This window comes from Hemitrygon akajei, chromosome 3, assembly GCF_048418815.1.
Source record: "Hemitrygon akajei chromosome 3, sHemAka1.3, whole genome shotgun sequence".
Taxonomy (NCBI): domain Eukaryota; kingdom Metazoa; phylum Chordata; class Chondrichthyes; order Myliobatiformes; family Dasyatidae; genus Hemitrygon; species Hemitrygon akajei.
This window is the reverse complement of record NC_133126.1, coordinates 152,112,274-152,131,217: the sequence shown is the minus strand read 5'-3', so window position 1 is coordinate 152,131,217 and position 18,944 is coordinate 152,112,274. Positions and strand designations below refer to the sequence as shown.

At 38.0% G+C, this 18,944-nt stretch overlaps 1 protein-coding gene across 2 annotated transcripts in view; it reads left to right on the top strand.

The window, feature by feature from the left end:
- Window positions 1-18,944, top strand: part of gmps (guanine monophosphate synthase) — a 48,116-nt gene that overhangs the window by 19,256 nt on the left and 9,916 nt on the right. For both annotated transcript variants that reach the window (XM_073041062.1, XM_073041061.1), the window contains exons 2-11: window positions 7,085-7,263; window positions 9,486-9,600; window positions 9,821-9,918; window positions 10,041-10,144; window positions 12,681-12,874; window positions 12,990-13,155; window positions 17,273-17,424; window positions 17,525-17,698; window positions 18,010-18,115; window positions 18,197-18,312. In XM_073041062.1, coding sequence (XP_072897163.1) covers window positions 7,085-7,263; window positions 9,486-9,600; window positions 9,821-9,918; window positions 10,041-10,144; window positions 12,681-12,874; window positions 12,990-13,155; window positions 17,273-17,424; window positions 17,525-17,698; window positions 18,010-18,115; window positions 18,197-18,312 — 1,404 coding nt within the window. The remainder of the gene's footprint in view (window positions 1-7,084; window positions 7,264-9,485; window positions 9,601-9,820; window positions 9,919-10,040; window positions 10,145-12,680; window positions 12,875-12,989; window positions 13,156-17,272; window positions 17,425-17,524; window positions 17,699-18,009; window positions 18,116-18,196; window positions 18,313-18,944) is intronic.

Below are 18,944 nucleotides of genomic sequence, written 5' to 3'. Positions count from 1 at the left end.
AATTAATTTGAAAGTTTGACAAAAGCATTTTATGTAATTAAAATACCCATTATGTAATTAAATTAGCCCAAATAAAGGGCCTCAAGTTGGAAGTACAATCTAAGCTGTTTTTTCTCTAAACGATCTAGTAGGTCAATCTTGCCTTTCACTAAGGTCGAGGTCAGGGATCTTGGGCTTAAAAAGGTTGGTTACCACTACTGTACAGTAAAGCATTGTGCTAACCACTGTGCTAGCATGATGTGGCAGTGACTAACCTCTCAAAGCACTGCATCATAGTAAATGTGAGTACCACAGGGCAACAGTCTTGAGGTAGCTCACTTTGTTCTTGGTGTGATTGTCACCCTTATGAAGTAGGTGGGGACCTTTGACTGCATAAGTGAGCAATTGGAAAATATCCTTGAACATTCAAACCAGTTTGTTGACACAGGTTTTAAGTGTCCTACCAGGTACACAATCAGGGCCTGACACCCTAGGAGGAGTTATGCTCATGAAAGCAGTTCAGACATCGGCCTCTAAAACAGATTACAGGGTCACCAAATGCTGCAGGGATTGGCACAGGTGATGGTGAGAAATAAGAAGTAAGACAACTCAGAACTTTTGCTCACTCATTGCAGTTTCAAGCAATCAGGATTGGAGATGCCAGAAATGGCAGGGCATGAAAATGAAACTATTTTACTACTTTGAGTTAGGAACTATGAAGAATTTAAAGGTATGGACAACTATTATGAATATTACAATAAAAATGAAGGTTTGGGGGATGCAATTGTGGAAAACATTGTATGAAAGCAGTCCGGTATTTGCACGAGGTGTCTGTACTGATTTTGTTCATTTACAGTCAATCAAAAGAACACGGCAGCATACTGTGGATGAATTTTTTTGTCAATAACTATTAAGAACTAATACTGTAATAATATTGCTCGTGTTCTATTTGTTCTGCATTTCATTTAAATACTCCATCTGCTTTTTCTCCATTTTCTTTGTGTTTTATTGTGACCGGAATTGTGCACAGTAATGCTGGTCTGGTCAGAATTTTGGTGTTTAACATGTGGTTATAATTTTTACTTCTCTCCAAATGTCCTTAGTTAATCAGCTTGATTACTGAGGTATGTTTAGCTTTGATTATATTCTTGATGTTTTAATAGCAGTATCTTAATTTTAGTATTTTTGTCCTTAAACTCCTGAATTCAGTTTTTACCTGCTTTTTGCTTTCCTTTCTTTTTCTAATATTTTACTTAGATTTGCATTTTCTTCAGCTTTACCTTTATCCTTACCTCATTCATGTGTATTGTTTCACTGCTGGCTAGTTTTTGTTTTAGCCAATATTAAAAAAATTTTCACCACTTTTTCCTTCACTTTTTTCTCCAGATTACTTTGTCCAATTCTGTCCAACCTTAAATGGTTTCCTCATTTTACCTTTATTGTTTGCATTTTGTCATTTATTTTGAGTCTTGGATTATCACTTTTGCCTTTACATTTATGTCCTGGATTATAATTAATTATTTGGTTATCATAATTTATCACTCTTTGAGCTGCTTCTGTTCTGTGTTTTTTTTGAATACTGAGCTCAATCCATACCCTTGACAATTGGTTTTAGATTTTATCTCAAAATTGATAAAATTTTCCATAAGTAGTTCATTAAAAGCACTCAATATTCTTCATTTACTATTTTTATGTTGGCTCTTCTAAATTTGTTGCCTCATTTACTCTTTAACCACTGCAACTGTACCAGTTCATAGTTTCCAGTTTTTTTTGAATGCTGTGAAATATTACTGTGGAAGCATTTTAATTTGTTTTTACAATTGCTCTAAATTGATGATTTTGTCATAATTAAGAAATCTAAGTATTTTGACAGATGAAGCTATGTTTTGGTCATGGTTACATGAGATTCTGTAAGCTGATTGAGGATTAAAATATAATTTGTATTCATGCTATATCAAACAATTATTTACTTGCACTGTTTGTTAAAGGAAAGGACATTTTGTTTTCATATACTTTGCAAGGTCAGACTTTCAAGTTCAGATTTAAGTTTAATTATCATCCAACAATACATAAATTAAGCCAAATGAAACAGTTCCTCCAGAGCCAAGGTGCATAACAGTGCCAATAGTCATATACAGCAAAAGGCATATATAGCACATACAAGATAGCAGTTAAACAGTCGCACTAAAAAATAGCCCATGCCCCGAATGACATGTCTTGTAAATTAATAGTGTATGGTGGTTATCGGCAAGAACAAGTCGTTCTCAGCAGTCGAACATATGCACACATGCAAGCCAACTTGTTGTTCCACCAATCAAAATCATTGAGAGTCTTCCCCAACCAGAAGTCCTGGATGAAGATTGAGATCTGCAATCTGATGAGGGCCAGATCAGTGGCATTCAAGTCCAACAGCCAATTGAAGTACAGGAGGTCTAGATATGATCTCCAGAAAGCCGTCTCGCATGCAAAGTGGTAATTCCAGAGCAAACTTGAAACACAGAAGGATGCTCGACGGCTATGGCAGGGCTTGAACGCTATTGCCTCCTCTAGAGTGAAAGCAAGTGATAACAAAGCTTCGCTCCCAGAAAGCCATTTATGCTCGCTTTAACCATCAAAGCATGGACCTGGTTGCTGATGACTCTGTGATTTCATTCTCTGAGATCAATGTGAGAGCATTCTTCAGGAGGATGAATCTGTAGGGCATCTGGCCGAGTAATAAAGATCTGTACTGATCAACTGGCGGGAGTGTTCACGTATATGTTTAATCTTGTGCTTTTGCAGTCTGAGGTATCCACCCATTCAAGGAGGCTTCAATTATAACAGTGCCTAAGAAGAATGTAGTAACTGTTTCAATGACTATCATCCAGTAGCACCAACTGATGCCTAAGAAATGACTTGGATCTGCTGCGGTTTGCCTACCATCAACATACAGATGCAATTTCTTTGGCTCTTCTCTCAATCCTGCAACATCTTGACAGCGACGATGCATGCAACAGAATGCTCTTCATTGACTCCAGCTTGCCATTCATACAATCATCCTCTCAAAACTAATCAATAAGCTTCAAGCCCTAGGCGTCAATACCTCCTTTTGGAATTAGATCCTCTATTTCCTCACTTGCAGACCTCAGTAAGTTCTGATTGGCAACAGCATCTCCTCCACAATCACCATCAGCTCAGATGTACGAGGAGGCTAGGTGCTTTGCCCTCTACTCACTTTGACAGTGAGGCTAAGTACAGCTCCAATACTATATTTAAGTTTGCTGATAATACTGCTGTCGTTGGCGGAATCAAAGGTGTTCATGCATTAGCATGTCGGAGGGAGATTGAAAATCTGGTTGAGTGGTGCTACAGCAACAATATTTTACTCAATGTCAGCAAGATCAAGGAACTGATTATTGACTTCAGGAGGAGGAAGCCAGAGGTCCATGAGCCAGTCCTCGTCAGGGGATCAGGTGGAGAAGGTCAGCAACTTCAAATTCCTTGGTGTTATCGTTACAGAAGATCTGTCCTTGGTCCAGCAAGTAATGTCATTATAAAGAAAGCACAGCAGTGCCTTTACTATCTTAGAAGTTTGTGAAGAATTGGCATTTCATCTAAAACTTAGGCAAACTTCTATAGATGTGCAGTGGACTGGTTGCATCACAGGTTGGTATGGAAAGCTTAAAAAAAGTAGTGGATACAGCCTAGTCCATCAGAGGTAAAGCCTTCTCCATCATTAAGCCCATTTACATGCAGCATTGATGCAGGAAAACTGCACCTATCAAGGACCCCCACCATCCAGGCCATGCTCTCTTCTTGCTGTTGCCATTAGAAAGGAGGTACAGGAATCTCAGGACCCACACCACTAGGTTCAGGAACAGTTATTACCATCAGGCTCTTGAACCAGGTGGGTTAACTTCAGTTACCTCAACTCTGAACTGTTCCCATGACCTATGGACTCTTCATCTCATGTTCTCTATTTATTACTTATTTTTATTGTTTGTTGTGTGCCATATTGTATGATATGGGTGATCATAGTCTTTCCATGACTGTTCTTGGCAAATTTTTCTACAGAAGTGGTTTGCCATTGCAGCCTTCTGGGCAGTATTTTTACAAGTCTGACCCCAGTAATTATCAATAGTTTTCAGAGGTTGGTGTTAGCGGTTGTATAAGCAGGACTTGTGATGTGCAGTAGCTGTTCATGTGCAAATAGGTGCTTAGCCTTGCCCAAGGGTGACCTGCAGACAAGTGGAGTGGAGGAGCGCCTTACTCTAGAGGCGTATCCCCACCCCACCACCCTATTCTTATTTTTTCTTCTGTTTGTATTTGATTGTTTGTCCGTCCTGTTGGGTATAGTCTTTCGCTGATTCTGTTCTGTTTTTGTGATTATTTTGAATGCCTTCAAGAAAATTAATCTCAGGAATGTATATGGTGATACATACAGGTTTCCCCCACTAGTCGAAGGTAGAGCATTCCTATGAAACAGTTTGTAAGCCTAAATGTCGTAAAGCGAAGAAGCAATTACCATTAATTTATATGGGAAAATTTTTTGAGCGTTCCCAGACTCAAAAAAACTAACCTACCAAATCAAACCAAATAACACATAAAAACCTAAAATAACACAAACATATAGTAAAAGCAGGAATGATATGATAAATATACAGCCAATATAAAGTAGTAATATTGTATGTACAGTGTAGTTTCACCTATCAAAATCAGGAAGACAGTGAGCTGAAATCGAATTGGAGGGAAAAAATCGGCACGTACACGCATGCGTAAACAACTACTCGCACAAGGCTTCATGGTCATTGTAGTCTTTCTCGGGGTAAACACACATATAAAGTGGGCATTTTTTTTCGAAAAAGCGAAAATCCTCTTTGGTTTGCGAAAACAGGTACTAATGTAGGTCTTTCATAACAGCGAGCTGTCGTAAAGCGAACGTTCGAAAAACGGGGGCCACCTGTATGTCCTTTGATAATTTACTTCTCCATTATTTTCTCTCAGAAGACGTCTGGGTGTTTTCAGCAAACTGTACACTTGTACCCTTAGGTCCCTCTCTTCTTCACCATTAGTTAGTACCCTTTCATTCACTATACAGATGAGTTAGTATAGACAACATATCCTGAATTGAATGACAAAGTTATCACTTCTCACTTATCCAAATTGAAATCCATTTGCCATTCCTCAGTCCAAATGTCTAACTGATCAAGATATCTTTGTAATTGATCGCTAACTGATTCGCAATACTCTCTAATTTATTATCAACAAACTTCCTAGTTGTGCCATGCATATTCACATCCAAATAATTTACATGAATACAGAGACCTGGGCAACCCACTAGTCACAGGCCTCCAGTCAGAGAATTGACCTTCAACCATCACTCTGTTTCCTCTCATTGATCCAATTTTGAATCCACCTTACTAGCTCACCCCGCATTCCATCCAACCAAATTTTCCAGATTAGCCATGCCTGAAGGATTTTGTCAAAGGCCTTACTAAAGTCTATATATCTTTCACCCTGCCAGCCAGATCCATCTCATTCCATCTTTTTGTTCTCCTGATTTTCCGCTTAAACCTGCTCTTAAACTTTCTATTTGTCAAGGTATTCATTTGTACCCAAGGGGTTGAGAGTAGGCAGTGAGATACTAAATAATCATATTACTTTAGTTCTCTGCGCATTCTAAAGCTTTACATATGATTGTAGTACAAGAGGTAATCTATCATTGGATAACTGCAGGAATCAATTTGCAAGTCTTCCTTTCACCATAAGACATAAAAGTAGAATTTAGCTATTCAGTCCATCGTGTTTGCTCTGCCATTCAATCATGGCTGAATTATTTTCCGTCTCCTGACTTCTTCCTGTAACTTTCTATCATCCTCCGCTTTAAAAATACCAAATAACTTGTACCTCCACAGCCATCTGTGTCTATTAGTTCCACACATGCGTCACCCTCTGGATAAATATATAGCTCCTCATAAAAAGGACCTCCTTTTATTCTAAAGGTATGTCCTCTGGTCCTAAACTCTCGCACTACAGGAAACATTCTCTCCACATCTTTCCAGACCTTTCAATATTTGGTAGGTTTCAATAAAATGTCTGTTCTTCCTCTCCCCCCCCCCCCCCCCCCCCCGCCTTCACCACCACCACCTTTCTAATCTCTAGTGTGTACATGCTCAAAGCCATCTTAAAAAGCCTTTCTTGTGTTAACCCTTTCAATCCGGGGTCTTTCTTGTACAACTTCTCTGTACAGTCAGCCCTCCTTATCCACGGGGGGATTGGTTCTGGGACCCCCCCTGTCTAGGCCCTTATAGTGCAGTGTGCTTCTTTAAGTCTACTCATGGTGTATCTGTTTCAAAAAAAACCACCTTGTCGTTCTATCTTGGGTAGTTTTCAGGACTGGGCAAAATGCCGATTAAATCTATTGGATAGCACCTCCATGAAATTATGTTTTTGCTATACTGGAACGAGGGCTTTTGTACAATTTCTTGTAAGCTTCCGTTCTTATTGTCCGGTTGGTTATTAAAAAGAAAACATTTCATATGCATTACTAACATAGTCTGCTACCGCAAGTGTTGGGAATGTGGAGTTCAGTTTGCTGGTAGACACCCATGATCTTATTAAGTGATGGGAGAGACTCAAGGGGCTGAGCTGTGCTGCTCCTCCACATGTTGATATGTTTATGTATACTTTTTAAGTACAAGGTTCTTTTGTTCCTCTGCACCATTTGATAATTTTGCCATGTTGCTACGCTTTTTTTTACTTGCACCCCATTGGATCAAATTCCATTTACAATTTTTCTGGCCAATGGCCATTCCATCTTTACCTTTCTGTAGGTTAAAACTTCCCTCACTAAAGACCAAATGGCTAGTTTTTTTTTAACTTACACATTATTGTAGCAAACTTTGAAAAGATCACCCAAATCCAGGCTTTTAAACAGTGTCATGTTGACTCCTGTTTGATGGTATATTGGAATAGGAGTTAAGTAATTGTTTTAAGTCCAAAAAGAGTTTTTGAATTTGGAGTCATTTGTGGGTTTCTTTGCAAAATGTATTGCTTTGAAGAGTACGATGGTAGGTGTATTCTTAAAATTTTGAAATATTTCCTTAATTTGTTTCTTTCTGAACAGGAGAGTTCTGGAGGTGACATCAAGGATGTTAGACATCAATATGAAGGTGCCTTAGTGATTCTTGATGCAGGAGCGCAGTATGGAAAAGTAATCGACCGGCGTGTGAGAGAACTCTCTGTACAGTCAGAAATCTTGCCATTAGAGACACCTGCTTTTGCAATCAAAGAAAATGGTTTTCGGTAAGTATTGGCAATAGTTCCACGTATATTTTTGTCATAATTTTTTTCTGGTTAATTAACATTTTCAATAATATAATCTTGCTAAGAAGGAAAAAAACTTGCTTTTTCATCAATACTTGCTCAATTTCTAATCTCAAATTTCCTTTAAGAATCCCATTCATGAACATAAGTAACAACTGAATATTAGCAACTTTTGTACATATTTAAGACCCCGTAAATAAAATAGATGATAATTTATGCTCACACTGGCACAACTAGCTGTAGGCTCTTCAGTTAGGGTAAATTGTATCCAATCTCATTCCCTTAATATTCTTAAGGATTTAAACAGTTCAGTGTGTTTGCATTTTTGTTGATCCAAATTCGAAGATTAATTTTGGTGGTAAAATATTTCAGTTTTGGGGGAGAAAATCAGCAGTGTTATGACTGAGTTGAGAACAAGGAATTTATGTGTATGTTTTTTTCCCTTCTCAAAATTAGTGTTAACAAGTCTCAGCTGTTGCTTCGTGCATTTCTTCTATGAGTATTCAAGTTGTTCAAAACAAAACTTTTTGAAGGAATTAGAGGAAATCCTGCAGTATTTCATCAAATGCTTTTCACTCTGGCAGGCTTAAAATGTTGCCTTTAGATTATTTTTGGCAATTCTTCAATAATTGGCAGCTCAGTCACCTTAATATCAAAAGTTGTAGGGTTCAAAAGATCACTTTAAACTGGCATTCACAAACAAGAGAAAATCTGAAGATGTGGGAAATCCAAACAACAAACACAGTGCTGATGGAACTCAGCAGGCCAGGCAGCATGTATGGAAAAGAGTACAGTCAACATTTCGGGCCAAGGTCGTTAATTGGGATGGAAAAAATTCTTCAGTCCTGGTGAAGGTTCTCGGCCCAAAACGTTGACTGAGATTTTTGATAAGTGCCTGGCCTACTGAGATCTCCAGCATTTTGTGTGTTTAAGCCGGCAGTGTGTTGTCTTGCCACTGACAACAAAATACAGGCCAATTTTGTTTTTGGTGTAAATCTGATTGATAGTTGCTGAACCAGATTGCAGTCGGCCCTCCTTATCCACAAGGGATCGGATCCGGGACCCCTCCCGGATACCAAAAAACACAGATGCTCAAGTCTCTTATTTAACCTGTTTCAGTGTGGTGGATTTTAGGACCTAGCGGAACCCCGGATCTTATTTGTATCAGAGTGGTGGTCTTTAGGACCCGGCAGAGCTCTGAATCCACAGTGTTTTTGTTCACGAAAATAATCACAATCATGATTGAAAATAAAGTGGAAATAATAAAGCAATCGGAAAGAGGTGAATCGCCATCGGTCATTGGAAAAGCGTTAGGCTACAGTCGGTCAACGATTGGAACAATTTTAAAGGATAAAGTGAGAAAGGCCCGCCCCAATGAAAGCTACAATTATTATTAAGCAACACAGTGGTTTAATTATTGAAATACATATGTTTCTTAAGTGTTTTATATGCATAGAAAGGTAAAATATATACTATTTTCTAGAACAATGTTTGACTAACTGACGCTAAATAATACTGGATGTAGCTGTTCCGACTTACTTAGTAAGTGAACTTCTGATTTTTTTCTGATCCATGATAACCTACGCACATCCTCCCACATACTTTAAATCATCTATACATTACTTATAATACCTAATACAAAGTAAATGCTATGTAAATAGTTGTTATACTGCATTGTTTAGGGAATAATGACAAGGAAAAAAGTGTACGTGCTCGAAGAATGAGTGCTGGAAGATCACTTCCAGGTTTTCTCGATTCGCAGTTGGTTGAATTCGCGCAAGCGGAACTCACGGATAAGGAGGGCCGACTGTATATGCATTTTCATGTGCATCCAGATAACTTCACAACTTGAGAGCTGTTGAAAGCTTCCCTGTGTGAAGTGGTTTGTTCATAATACCATCTAGTTTCGAGAGTTCGGGAACTGAACAGAAAAATAAAAACCATTAACCAAGTTTCTCAAGCAGTTTTAAATTCTTGGATAGCAAATTCTCCCAATTGTGTACTTTTTAATCAAGTATTAATCTTGTTTTGTTGCCAAGATTACTCTGCTTGTTCGTTTTGTTGCATGGAATATTTTGTTCCTTTATTTTACAACTGGAATTAAACTCTAATTTTCTAACTATTTGAAATAACTAATTTCACTGACAGTCTTATTAAAATACCTTGATGTACATTACATTCCTGTTTTAAAAATGTTCCAGAGCCATCATCATATCTGGGGGGCCAAGTTCAGTCTATGCAGAAGATGCTCCCTGGTTTGATCCAGCAATATTTACAATTGGGAAACCTGTTCTTGGAATCTGCTATGGCATGCAGGTATTATGCACATTCACTTTGTTAATATGTTTGATATCACACTGGTCATCAACATTAATTTCTCTTTGTATTGTATATACTATATTTTGTTTTTTAAAATTGAGTATAAAGGAGCAGGGCCTTTACTGATGTAGTTTATTCTTGCTACTTGTCTTCCATATGATTGATTGGAATTCCTAGTGAGAGATTATTGGAGCATAACGGTGCTTTTACTTTACAGATGATGAATAAAGTTTTTGGAGGTACCGTGCAAAGAAAAAACATGAGGGAAGATGGTGTGTTTACAATCAATGTGGACAATAGTTGTTCGCTATTCAGGTACAGATGACATTCTAATTAGGACATGCAATTGTATTAAAATTATCAGTTAATATAGTTTATGCTTTGACATATTGCAACATAATGTTTTGTTTTTGTGCACTTGTCTTTCCTTTCATTAGAGGTCTACAGAAAGATGAGCTTGTGTTGCTCACTCATGGTGACAGTGTGGATAAGGTGGCTGAAGGCTTCAAAGTTGTTGCACGGTCTGGAAACATTGCAGCAGGTATACATAAATCCAGTCAATGAATCTCTGTTTCACCATGTTTGTACCTTTTTATTGCAGTGCAATAGATGTTTTAGAATATCCTCTTGATAGTGTGTATGCTGTTTTAGTGTTCTGATTTCACATAGTGATTATCGTGTATGCATGTATCGTGATTTTTGTTTAGCTGTACCCAATTGTTACTGAATTTTCTCTGCTGATCTCTGGGATCAGTTTCTAGAGCCATAAATAAATATAATGAGCACAGTGGATTCTGTAGCTCCTACAGCTGACTTGGTGGAAAATTCGCTTCTCACAGGGAATCCCTGATGGGGGGGAAATGGTCAAACTAAGTAATTCCTGGGAGGTAGAGGTTTTTGCACCGTTTTCCAAAGTAGTATCCTGGAAAGGAAAACTATTTTGTACTCCAGTCTCAATCCTCTACTTCACATAATTTCTTGGATGTTCTCCAAGGGAGGAATCAAAAATCTCATTGTGGAAAAACTTATGCTTCTTCAATATCTGCAGTTCACTGCGCTTTCTATTTGGTTGTTGTTTTACTTGCCAGATTTTATACATGATCAAACTCTTTACAATATGAAATTGTTTTAAAATATTGTCTTAATTAATTAATTTAACCTGGCTTTATTGGTAATTTTTATTTCCTTGCAGTGCAAGGAGGCCATTTCAGCCCATTGAGCTGGTACCAATTCTGGAGTGGTCCTATTCTGCCACTAATTTCCCTGAAATCTATTCTTTTTACATTCCTTTAGTTTTCACCAGATTCTGCACTATGGCTTTGAACCTACCAAGCTGTCTGTCTGGGATATGGTAGAAAACCTGAGTATTGCGAGCAGTGCACATAGCAGAGGAGAACATGCAAATTCCATGTAGCATTGCTGACCAAGATTGAACTGGATGGGTGGAGCTGTAAGAGCAGCTCTATTAACTACACTATTGGGCTCCTAGAAGCTAAATGTGTCTTTGTGTACAAGATCATGAGACATAGAAGCAGAATTAGGCCATTTGCCAACTGAGTCTCTTCTGCCATTCCATCATGGCTGGTTTAAATGTATACAGTATACATCCTGAAATGCTTTTTCTTCGCAACCACCCACGAATACAGACGAGTGCCCCAAAGATGAACAACAGTCAAATGTTAGAACCCGTAAGTCCCCCCTCCCCGCGCGTGTAAGAAGCAAGCAACACCGGCAAAAAAAAGCACAGAGCACTCAAGCGTGAGCAAAGCACCAGTAAAGACAGACTTGCAGTTACCCCAAAGACTTCGTGTTTCACCTGGTATTCGACATACCAAAGGTTCTCTCTCCCTAATAAGGGAGAAAGAGGTGTTTCCGTTTTCACAGCAAATGGGGAGACATAACAAACAACTTGCTGGATTACGATGTTGAAAGTCCGCCAAGTTGCTTTTTTCCAGCTCTATGCCCAAGGATTGCAAGTGTCTGGGCGTGTAGCCGCAGATATTCTGACTCCCCCAACGACACACGGGTCTCCTGTTGTGACACCGACCCTCGATTCGCCCATCTGCAGAGACTCGAGATCCTAGGCTTCCAAAGCCGAGCGAAATACTTAGGCCGAGTCCTTGGCATGCCGAACAACAATGGCAGGTTATGAAACCCCGAGAGTGGGTCCCATTCCCGCAAAGAACCGTAGTCCACTCCGGGTCAGGATCTTCAAAAGAACCCTGAAAGGAAAAAAATAAAGGTATTAAAGATGGAAATAGAGCTGTTTATTTTCCCTTTCAACCCCATTTTCTTGCCTTCTCCCTGTAACCTTGATGACCTTACTAATTAAGAACCTATCAACCTCTGTTTTGAATATACTCAATGGCTTCACCTCCACAACCATCTGTGACAGTGAATTCCACACATTCACCACTCTCAGCTGGTATAGGGGTGGATAGTTTCTTATAATTGCCTGTAATAAAGTACATAGTACCAGTTTGATGAGTACTAGAAATAATGGAAGATGAGTAGTGTTTCTCACAAGGGGAAGGGAAAGGGAGATGGCTGCTGTGCCACAAAATGGCCAATCACAGACATTAGATTGTCAAAGATGTGTTCGTGTTGCTCACTTAGACTTTTTTTTCAAATTCGCAAACTGTCACAGGATTGATCAGTCAAGTTTATTTTCGTACGCACAAGTATATGTAAGCACAGGTGCAATAAAAACGTGCTTGTAGCAGCACCTCAGCATCCTATAAGCTGCATACACAATAAAGCCTAAATTAGGCATAAATTATACACAATATTTACACGAAAGAGCAATTATAAGAAGATTAGTAGTTTGCTTTCCTTTTTTCAGGTGCTTAATTGTGGATATGGCATTCAGAAGGTGTGTGTGTATTTGTGTACCTTAAGTGTAAAGACACTGACAGATGCAAATTTGGTTACTATGGCTTAAAAGTGTATCTTTTTTTCAAAGGAATGTATTTTAGAATGATTATTTGAAATTACAACAGATACTTGTTGCTTGTTTGCAAGAGATGGCATTTCACAAAAATTAATCTGAATGTTAATTTTGTTTGAATTTTCCATAGCAATAGCAAACGAGTCAAAGAAGCTCTATGGTGTTCAGTTTCATCCAGAAGTTGACCTGACGCAGCACGGGAAAGATATTTTGAAGAATTTCTTATTTGACATAGCTGGTTGCAGTGGAACATTCACAGTCCAGAATAGAGAAGCAGAATGTATACGAGAAATACAAAGGACAGTTGGACATTCCAAAGTTTTGGTAGGCTTCATTGTTAGCATGAAGTACCTATAATAATCAGGAATATAAGTTAAACAGACATTTTCTTTAATGGATAAACTGCAGTTCACACTTAAATTTACGTCTTGATCCCTAGGTTTTACTGAGTGGAGGTGTAGATTCCACTGTTTGCACAGCCTTGTTGAATAAGGCTCTGAACCAGGATCAAATTATCGCTCTTCACATTGACAATGGTTTCATGCGGAAGAGAGAGAGTCAGTGTGTGGAAGAAGCTTTGAGGAAACTTGGTATTAAAGTCAAAGGTAAAAATAAAATCCATTTTAACTGATATGTTAATATTTATGAGAATATCCTTGTTAACATTATTATAGACCTCTGAACATGTATTGTTTATGTTGTTCAAGATTAAATTGCGATGATGCCAAAGAAAGTAAATCATAATTCTGGGAGTGATTTGAGATAGCAACATCATTTCCACTGAAGCAGAGGAGGTTAATGGGGAGTTTAATAACTCAGTTTGCAAGGGTTTTGGTGACGTAGGACTTTTCTCTGTTAGACAAGTTGTCAATATAACATCTCAGATATAACATCTGAGTGGAGAGGTTAGGAGATTCCAGGCATCATTTTACACTAGTGAAAATGTTATAGTCCTGCAGTGGAATACCAATGCTGCTGTGGCCTAGTTGACAATTCTGGCACAATTGAGGACTTGAAATAAACATGGTAGCTCTGTTCATTGAAAATTTGTGGAACTTTGAGGGGGTGGGGGTTGAAGAGAATTAAAATCTCCCAGAAGTGGTACTGAGGAAAATTGAAGGTGTTCCATGCTAACAAATCTTAAGCTCATGATGGACATCATCCTTGAAAGAAGTACCAAACGGAGTTGCAAATTAAATAGTTTTATCTTTGCAACTACCCAGACTTGGGGAAGGTTTCATTAGATTGGAAAATTGCAGATGTTAAATCCTATCTTTCAAACAAAACATCAGAAAGACACAATCCTTTTAACTTCTGTAATACAGAAAATGTTGGAAACTATTATTAAAAACTTATGTTAACAAATATAGTTGCTGTTCTTTGTAAAAGGCAAATCAAGTGTGACTAGTTTTGGAGTTCTTTGGAGAAATAGCATGCTGTGGGTAAAGGGAACTGGTGTATATGCATAGATATCCAGAAGACATTGTTAAAATGTTTTCCACACAGCCTGAGATGAAGCAAAACCTTTAGTAGGTGGTAACATTGGCATGGGTAGAAGACTGGATGCTTATAGGAAACAGGTTAGATGTAAACGGGCATTTTTCTATTTGGTAAGATGTTACGACTGAAGTAGTATAGGATCTGGTGTCATGGCCTCAATGTCTTGCAATACGTATAAGTAACTTGGTTGTACGCACCAAATACAGGATTGATAAATTTGTCGATGAGTCAAGGTAGGCAATATATAGTAGAGTAACAAATATAAAGGGACACAGAGGTATGTGTACATCATGTGAGAGCGTGTGAAAGTAACATGAATAGGACATCCGTCCCTTTGTACTCTGCTCTGATTTTGATCTCAATTCATCTTCTGAAACTACACATTAGTTTCCATCTGTTGTTTTTCCCATTACTCAGCTTGTCAATATTTCTTCAAGTCTCTACTTCTTGATAGTTATAATCTTGCTGACTTAGTTATCAACAATTTTGAAAATGTGGCATTTGACCACCTCGGCCAAATTGCTCATTAAGCTTGTGAATGGGTCAGGCCCACTTCCAATCCCTGTAATTTATACAAAGAGAATTCACTAACTATTGAGTGCAACTGAAACTGGTTAATAAACCTGATACCTGTTGCATAAATCTGCACCAAATCAATTTGAATTGTTCTGTCTTCATTATAGAATCTGCCATTTTCTACTACTCACATTAGATAAGGCAGTTGACAGGATCATGTTCTTTGTCTTTAAATAGTAAGGTCATGTTTGCTTCACAAGAATAGTTAAGAATCTCAACTGAAGCATTCACCATATTTACAGCCACCTCATTCAAAACTTAGGATTTAGGAAAATATATGGTTGGGGTTTATCAGCTTTTGAGTTCATCTGCTTCATTATTTATTTGGCTAATACTTATTTACATCAGGCCGTAAGAAAGAGGAGTGGAGTTAGGCTGTTCAACTGGTTGAGACTGCTCTGCCATTTGATCATGGCTGATTTATTTTCCATTTCAATCCAATTTTCTTGCCTTCTTCCCATAACCTTGATGCTCTTACTAATTTAGAACCTATCAACCTCCATCTTGAATATAGTCAATGGCTTCATCTCCACAGCTGCCTGTGACAATGAATTCCACACATTCACCACTCTGGGCTATATTCTCAGCTGATATAGGGGTAGACAGTGAATTATAATTGCCTGTAATAAAGTGTATAATACTAGAGGGACGAGAAGCTACATTAAAATGATTGAAGATGAATAGCAGTGCTTTTCTCACAAGGGGAAGAGAGAGGGAGTTGACTACTGTGCCTCAAAATGGCCAATCACAGTCTTATTAGATTTTCAAAGAGGTGTTCGTGTTGTTCGCATAACAGACTTTTTTTCAAGTTATTTAGAGACTTGGTCTCTACAGTAGTTTGTGTCAGTGAATTCCAGATTCACCACCCCCTGACTAAAGAAAATCCTCCTCACCTCTGCTTTAAAGGGATATCCTATTATTCTGAGGCTGTGTCCTCTGGTGTTAGACTCTCACAATTAGAAACGTCTTCCTCTGTACTTTTCTGTATCTAGGCATTTCAGTATTCAGTAAGTTTCAGTGAGCTATTCCTTCCTCTCTCCCTGCCCCTCCTTCCCCCAACATTCTTCTAAACTCCAGTAGTGCAATAAGGCTCAGAATCATCAAACACCCCTCGTACGTTACCCCTTTCCATCCCAGGTTCATTCTCATAAACCCATCTGGGTCTTCTCCAATGCCGCCACATTCTTACATAGGGGGCCCTAAACTGCTTACAATACTCCAAATGTGGTCTGACCAATATTTTATAAAGCATGACTATTACATCTTTTAGTGTTCTAGCCCTCTCAAAATGAATGCTAATGTTGCATTTACTTTCCTTACTACTGACTCAACCTATAAGTTAACCTTTTGAGGCAGGGCAGCATGGTGAGTAAGGCTAGTACCAGTAATCACCAATCAGGGTTCAACTCCCACTGCTCTCTGTAAGGAGTTTGTACGTTCTCCCTGTGGCTGCTTCTGTTTCCTCCAGGTAGGTTGGAGTTAATGATTTGTGGGGCCCGCCATGTTCGTATCAGAAGTGTGGCAACATTTGTGGGCTGCTCAACACAATCCTCACTGATTGATTGCACACTTCACTGATGTATTTGTGACAAATAAAGCTAATCTTTTATTAGGAAATCCTCCACTAGAACTTCTAAGTCCCTTTGCACCTCCAATTTCTGAATTTGCTCCCCATTTAGAAAATAGCCTGTGGTTTTATTACTTTAATCAGTCCAAGTCCTTTTGTACTGCTTCCTAAACACCATTTGCCTCTGCATCTATCTTTTATGATCTGCAAACTGCAAAAAAGCCATCAGTAACATATAAGTGAAAAGTAGCGGGCCCAATACTGTCTCCAGAGACGGAAACAGAGAGATTGAGAAAAGGGACAGAGGTATCGGGTGGACCAAGTGAATTTAAAGGCAGGGTGGAAGGGTGAACATTATTGAAATGTCAATAATTCCTCCCCCCCCCCCCCCCCAAGCACCAAATATTGCTCAATCATTGAATTTCCTACACATTGTTACTTTACAGAATGAACAGTAATAAGACAACTTTACTCTGAATCTTAAGTAACTGTATTCAAGCATGGGATTACAAGTAATGCAATTAGCAGCAGACCCCTTGGCTAATGAAGCCTGCTCTGCCATTTAAAAATAAGATCAAGCTGATCCGATTTTAATCTCAACCGTGTTTTTATGAACTCTTGTGTCTACCAAGTACCTATCTTCTGCTTGCACAAACAGCAACCCTATATTTCTTTTGTTTTAAAAATGTGGCCTCCAGTTGTAGATCCTCCATTCTGGAGCCCATCTCACAAGATAAGAGCACATGGTATTTTAGGAAAGCTACTGACATAAACAGAAGATTGCTTCAGTGGCAAAACACAAAGAGTGGGAATAAAGGGGATCTGTTCTGGCTGGCTGCTGGTGACGACTAATGTTCTGAATTCTAGTTATTTTGCTGGTAATGCAAGCTTTGGCCTATTATTAGTACACAGAACGCCAGTTTGATGCAAACTCTTATAGGCCAAAATGTTTTGTTTGTATGCACAGCAAACATAATTAAATACAGCTTTAACATTCTACATTCAGTTTTTAAATATGTATGGAGACTATAATCTTGTTTATTTTGCACATTTTATACCATAATATCTTAAATTTTTAGTGGTTAATGCTGCACATGCATTCTACAATGGGACAACAACTCTTCCAATTTCGGAAGAAGACAGAACTCCCAGAAAGAGAATAAGTAAAACCCTAAATATGACGACAAACCCAGAAGAGAAAAGAAAAATAATAGGGGATACTTTTGTGAAGGTACTTCTGAATTCATTCTAGCATTTTAATTTTTGTGCATTGAGGTTTTAAAATTGTGTGAAAGAAGGTTAGCATAATGTTTTTCCAAATAATTTTGTAGGTTGCAAATGAAGTAATTGGGGAAATGAACCTGAAACCTGAAGAAGTCTACCTTGCTCAAGGTACTTTGAGGCCAGATTTAATTGAAAGTGCATCTATAGAAGCAAGTGGGAAAGCAGATGTCATCAAAACTCATCATAATGACACAGAATTAATAAGAAAATTGAGGGAAGAGGTAAGTGAATTTTATCAACTTTGTTTCTTTACTAAAACAAAATTAACAAACTCTCTGCGTGTTTGTTTCCTTTAGTTTAAAAGGCGTGTAGTAATGTCATTGTGTTTAAATTAATTGATCCTTTATTCTTTTTAGATCTATTTCTCTAGAGGGTTGGCTACTGCCAGGGTGATTTTGTAGCTTCATTGCATATTGCAATTGTAAGCTATGTTCTGAAAGTGCAATATTCAACAATTGCATGCTTGTGTTTATACTTTATAAGTTAAATTAAAACAGTATTTCTTGGCTCTAATAAATATTTATTATTGTAGGGTAAAGTGATAGAGCCTTTGAAAGATTTTCACAAAGATGAAGTCAGGGCATTAGGCAGAGAACTGGGCCTTCCTGAAGATATTGTTTCAAGGCATCCATTTCCAGGTAAATTAAGCACTGTCCTGTCTTTATATAATATTTACAGTATTAATATTTTTTGACTTGCATTGAATTTTCTTTTAAAAGGCCCAGGTCTTGCCATTAGAATAATATGTGCTGATGAGCCTTATATTTGCAAGGACTTTGCAGAAACTAACAACATTCTGAAAATAGTAGCTGATTTCTCTGCTAGTGTGAAAAAGGTAAGCACTGATTGATACTACTTGCCTTTTCTTTTCAACAATTTGGAAAGCACTTGCTATTTCAGTTTTAACACACCATGTTCCTTGTTAAATGTCTTATCAGAATAAACTCACAGCTTTTTATAGGCAGATAGTGACTTTAACTTAACTTCCTGGTGATCATGGCCTGAAATCTTCTTGTATTGTGATATTGATAACAATGGTATCAATGATATGCATCCCAACCCTTTGATAATGATTTCACATTACATTTCTTTTTTAAAGAAGAAAATGTCCTTCTTTGAGGAAATCTATCATTTGGGAATGGTCATTGTTAGGTACCTAACAAAGCATCAGTGTTTTCAAAAGAAAACAAATACAACTAAATCCATTTGCTCAGTATTTGAAGTCTGGTATATGAAGTATTGCTAGATTTTCCTGAAATGAGGTGAAGGTATTGCTCTCCTGAGCTGGATAGCTTCACTTGTGGCTTGTGGGGTTTCTTCAACCATGAGTTTGAAGAGAAATTGATATTATTTTACTTAACTAATAAAACCCAGGGTTGTAACGTTTATAGGCTTTCTTCAGGACAGCTGTATTTGCTAAAACATAGTCTTCAGATTCATTAAGTTTCACTTAGTGGGAATTTCACA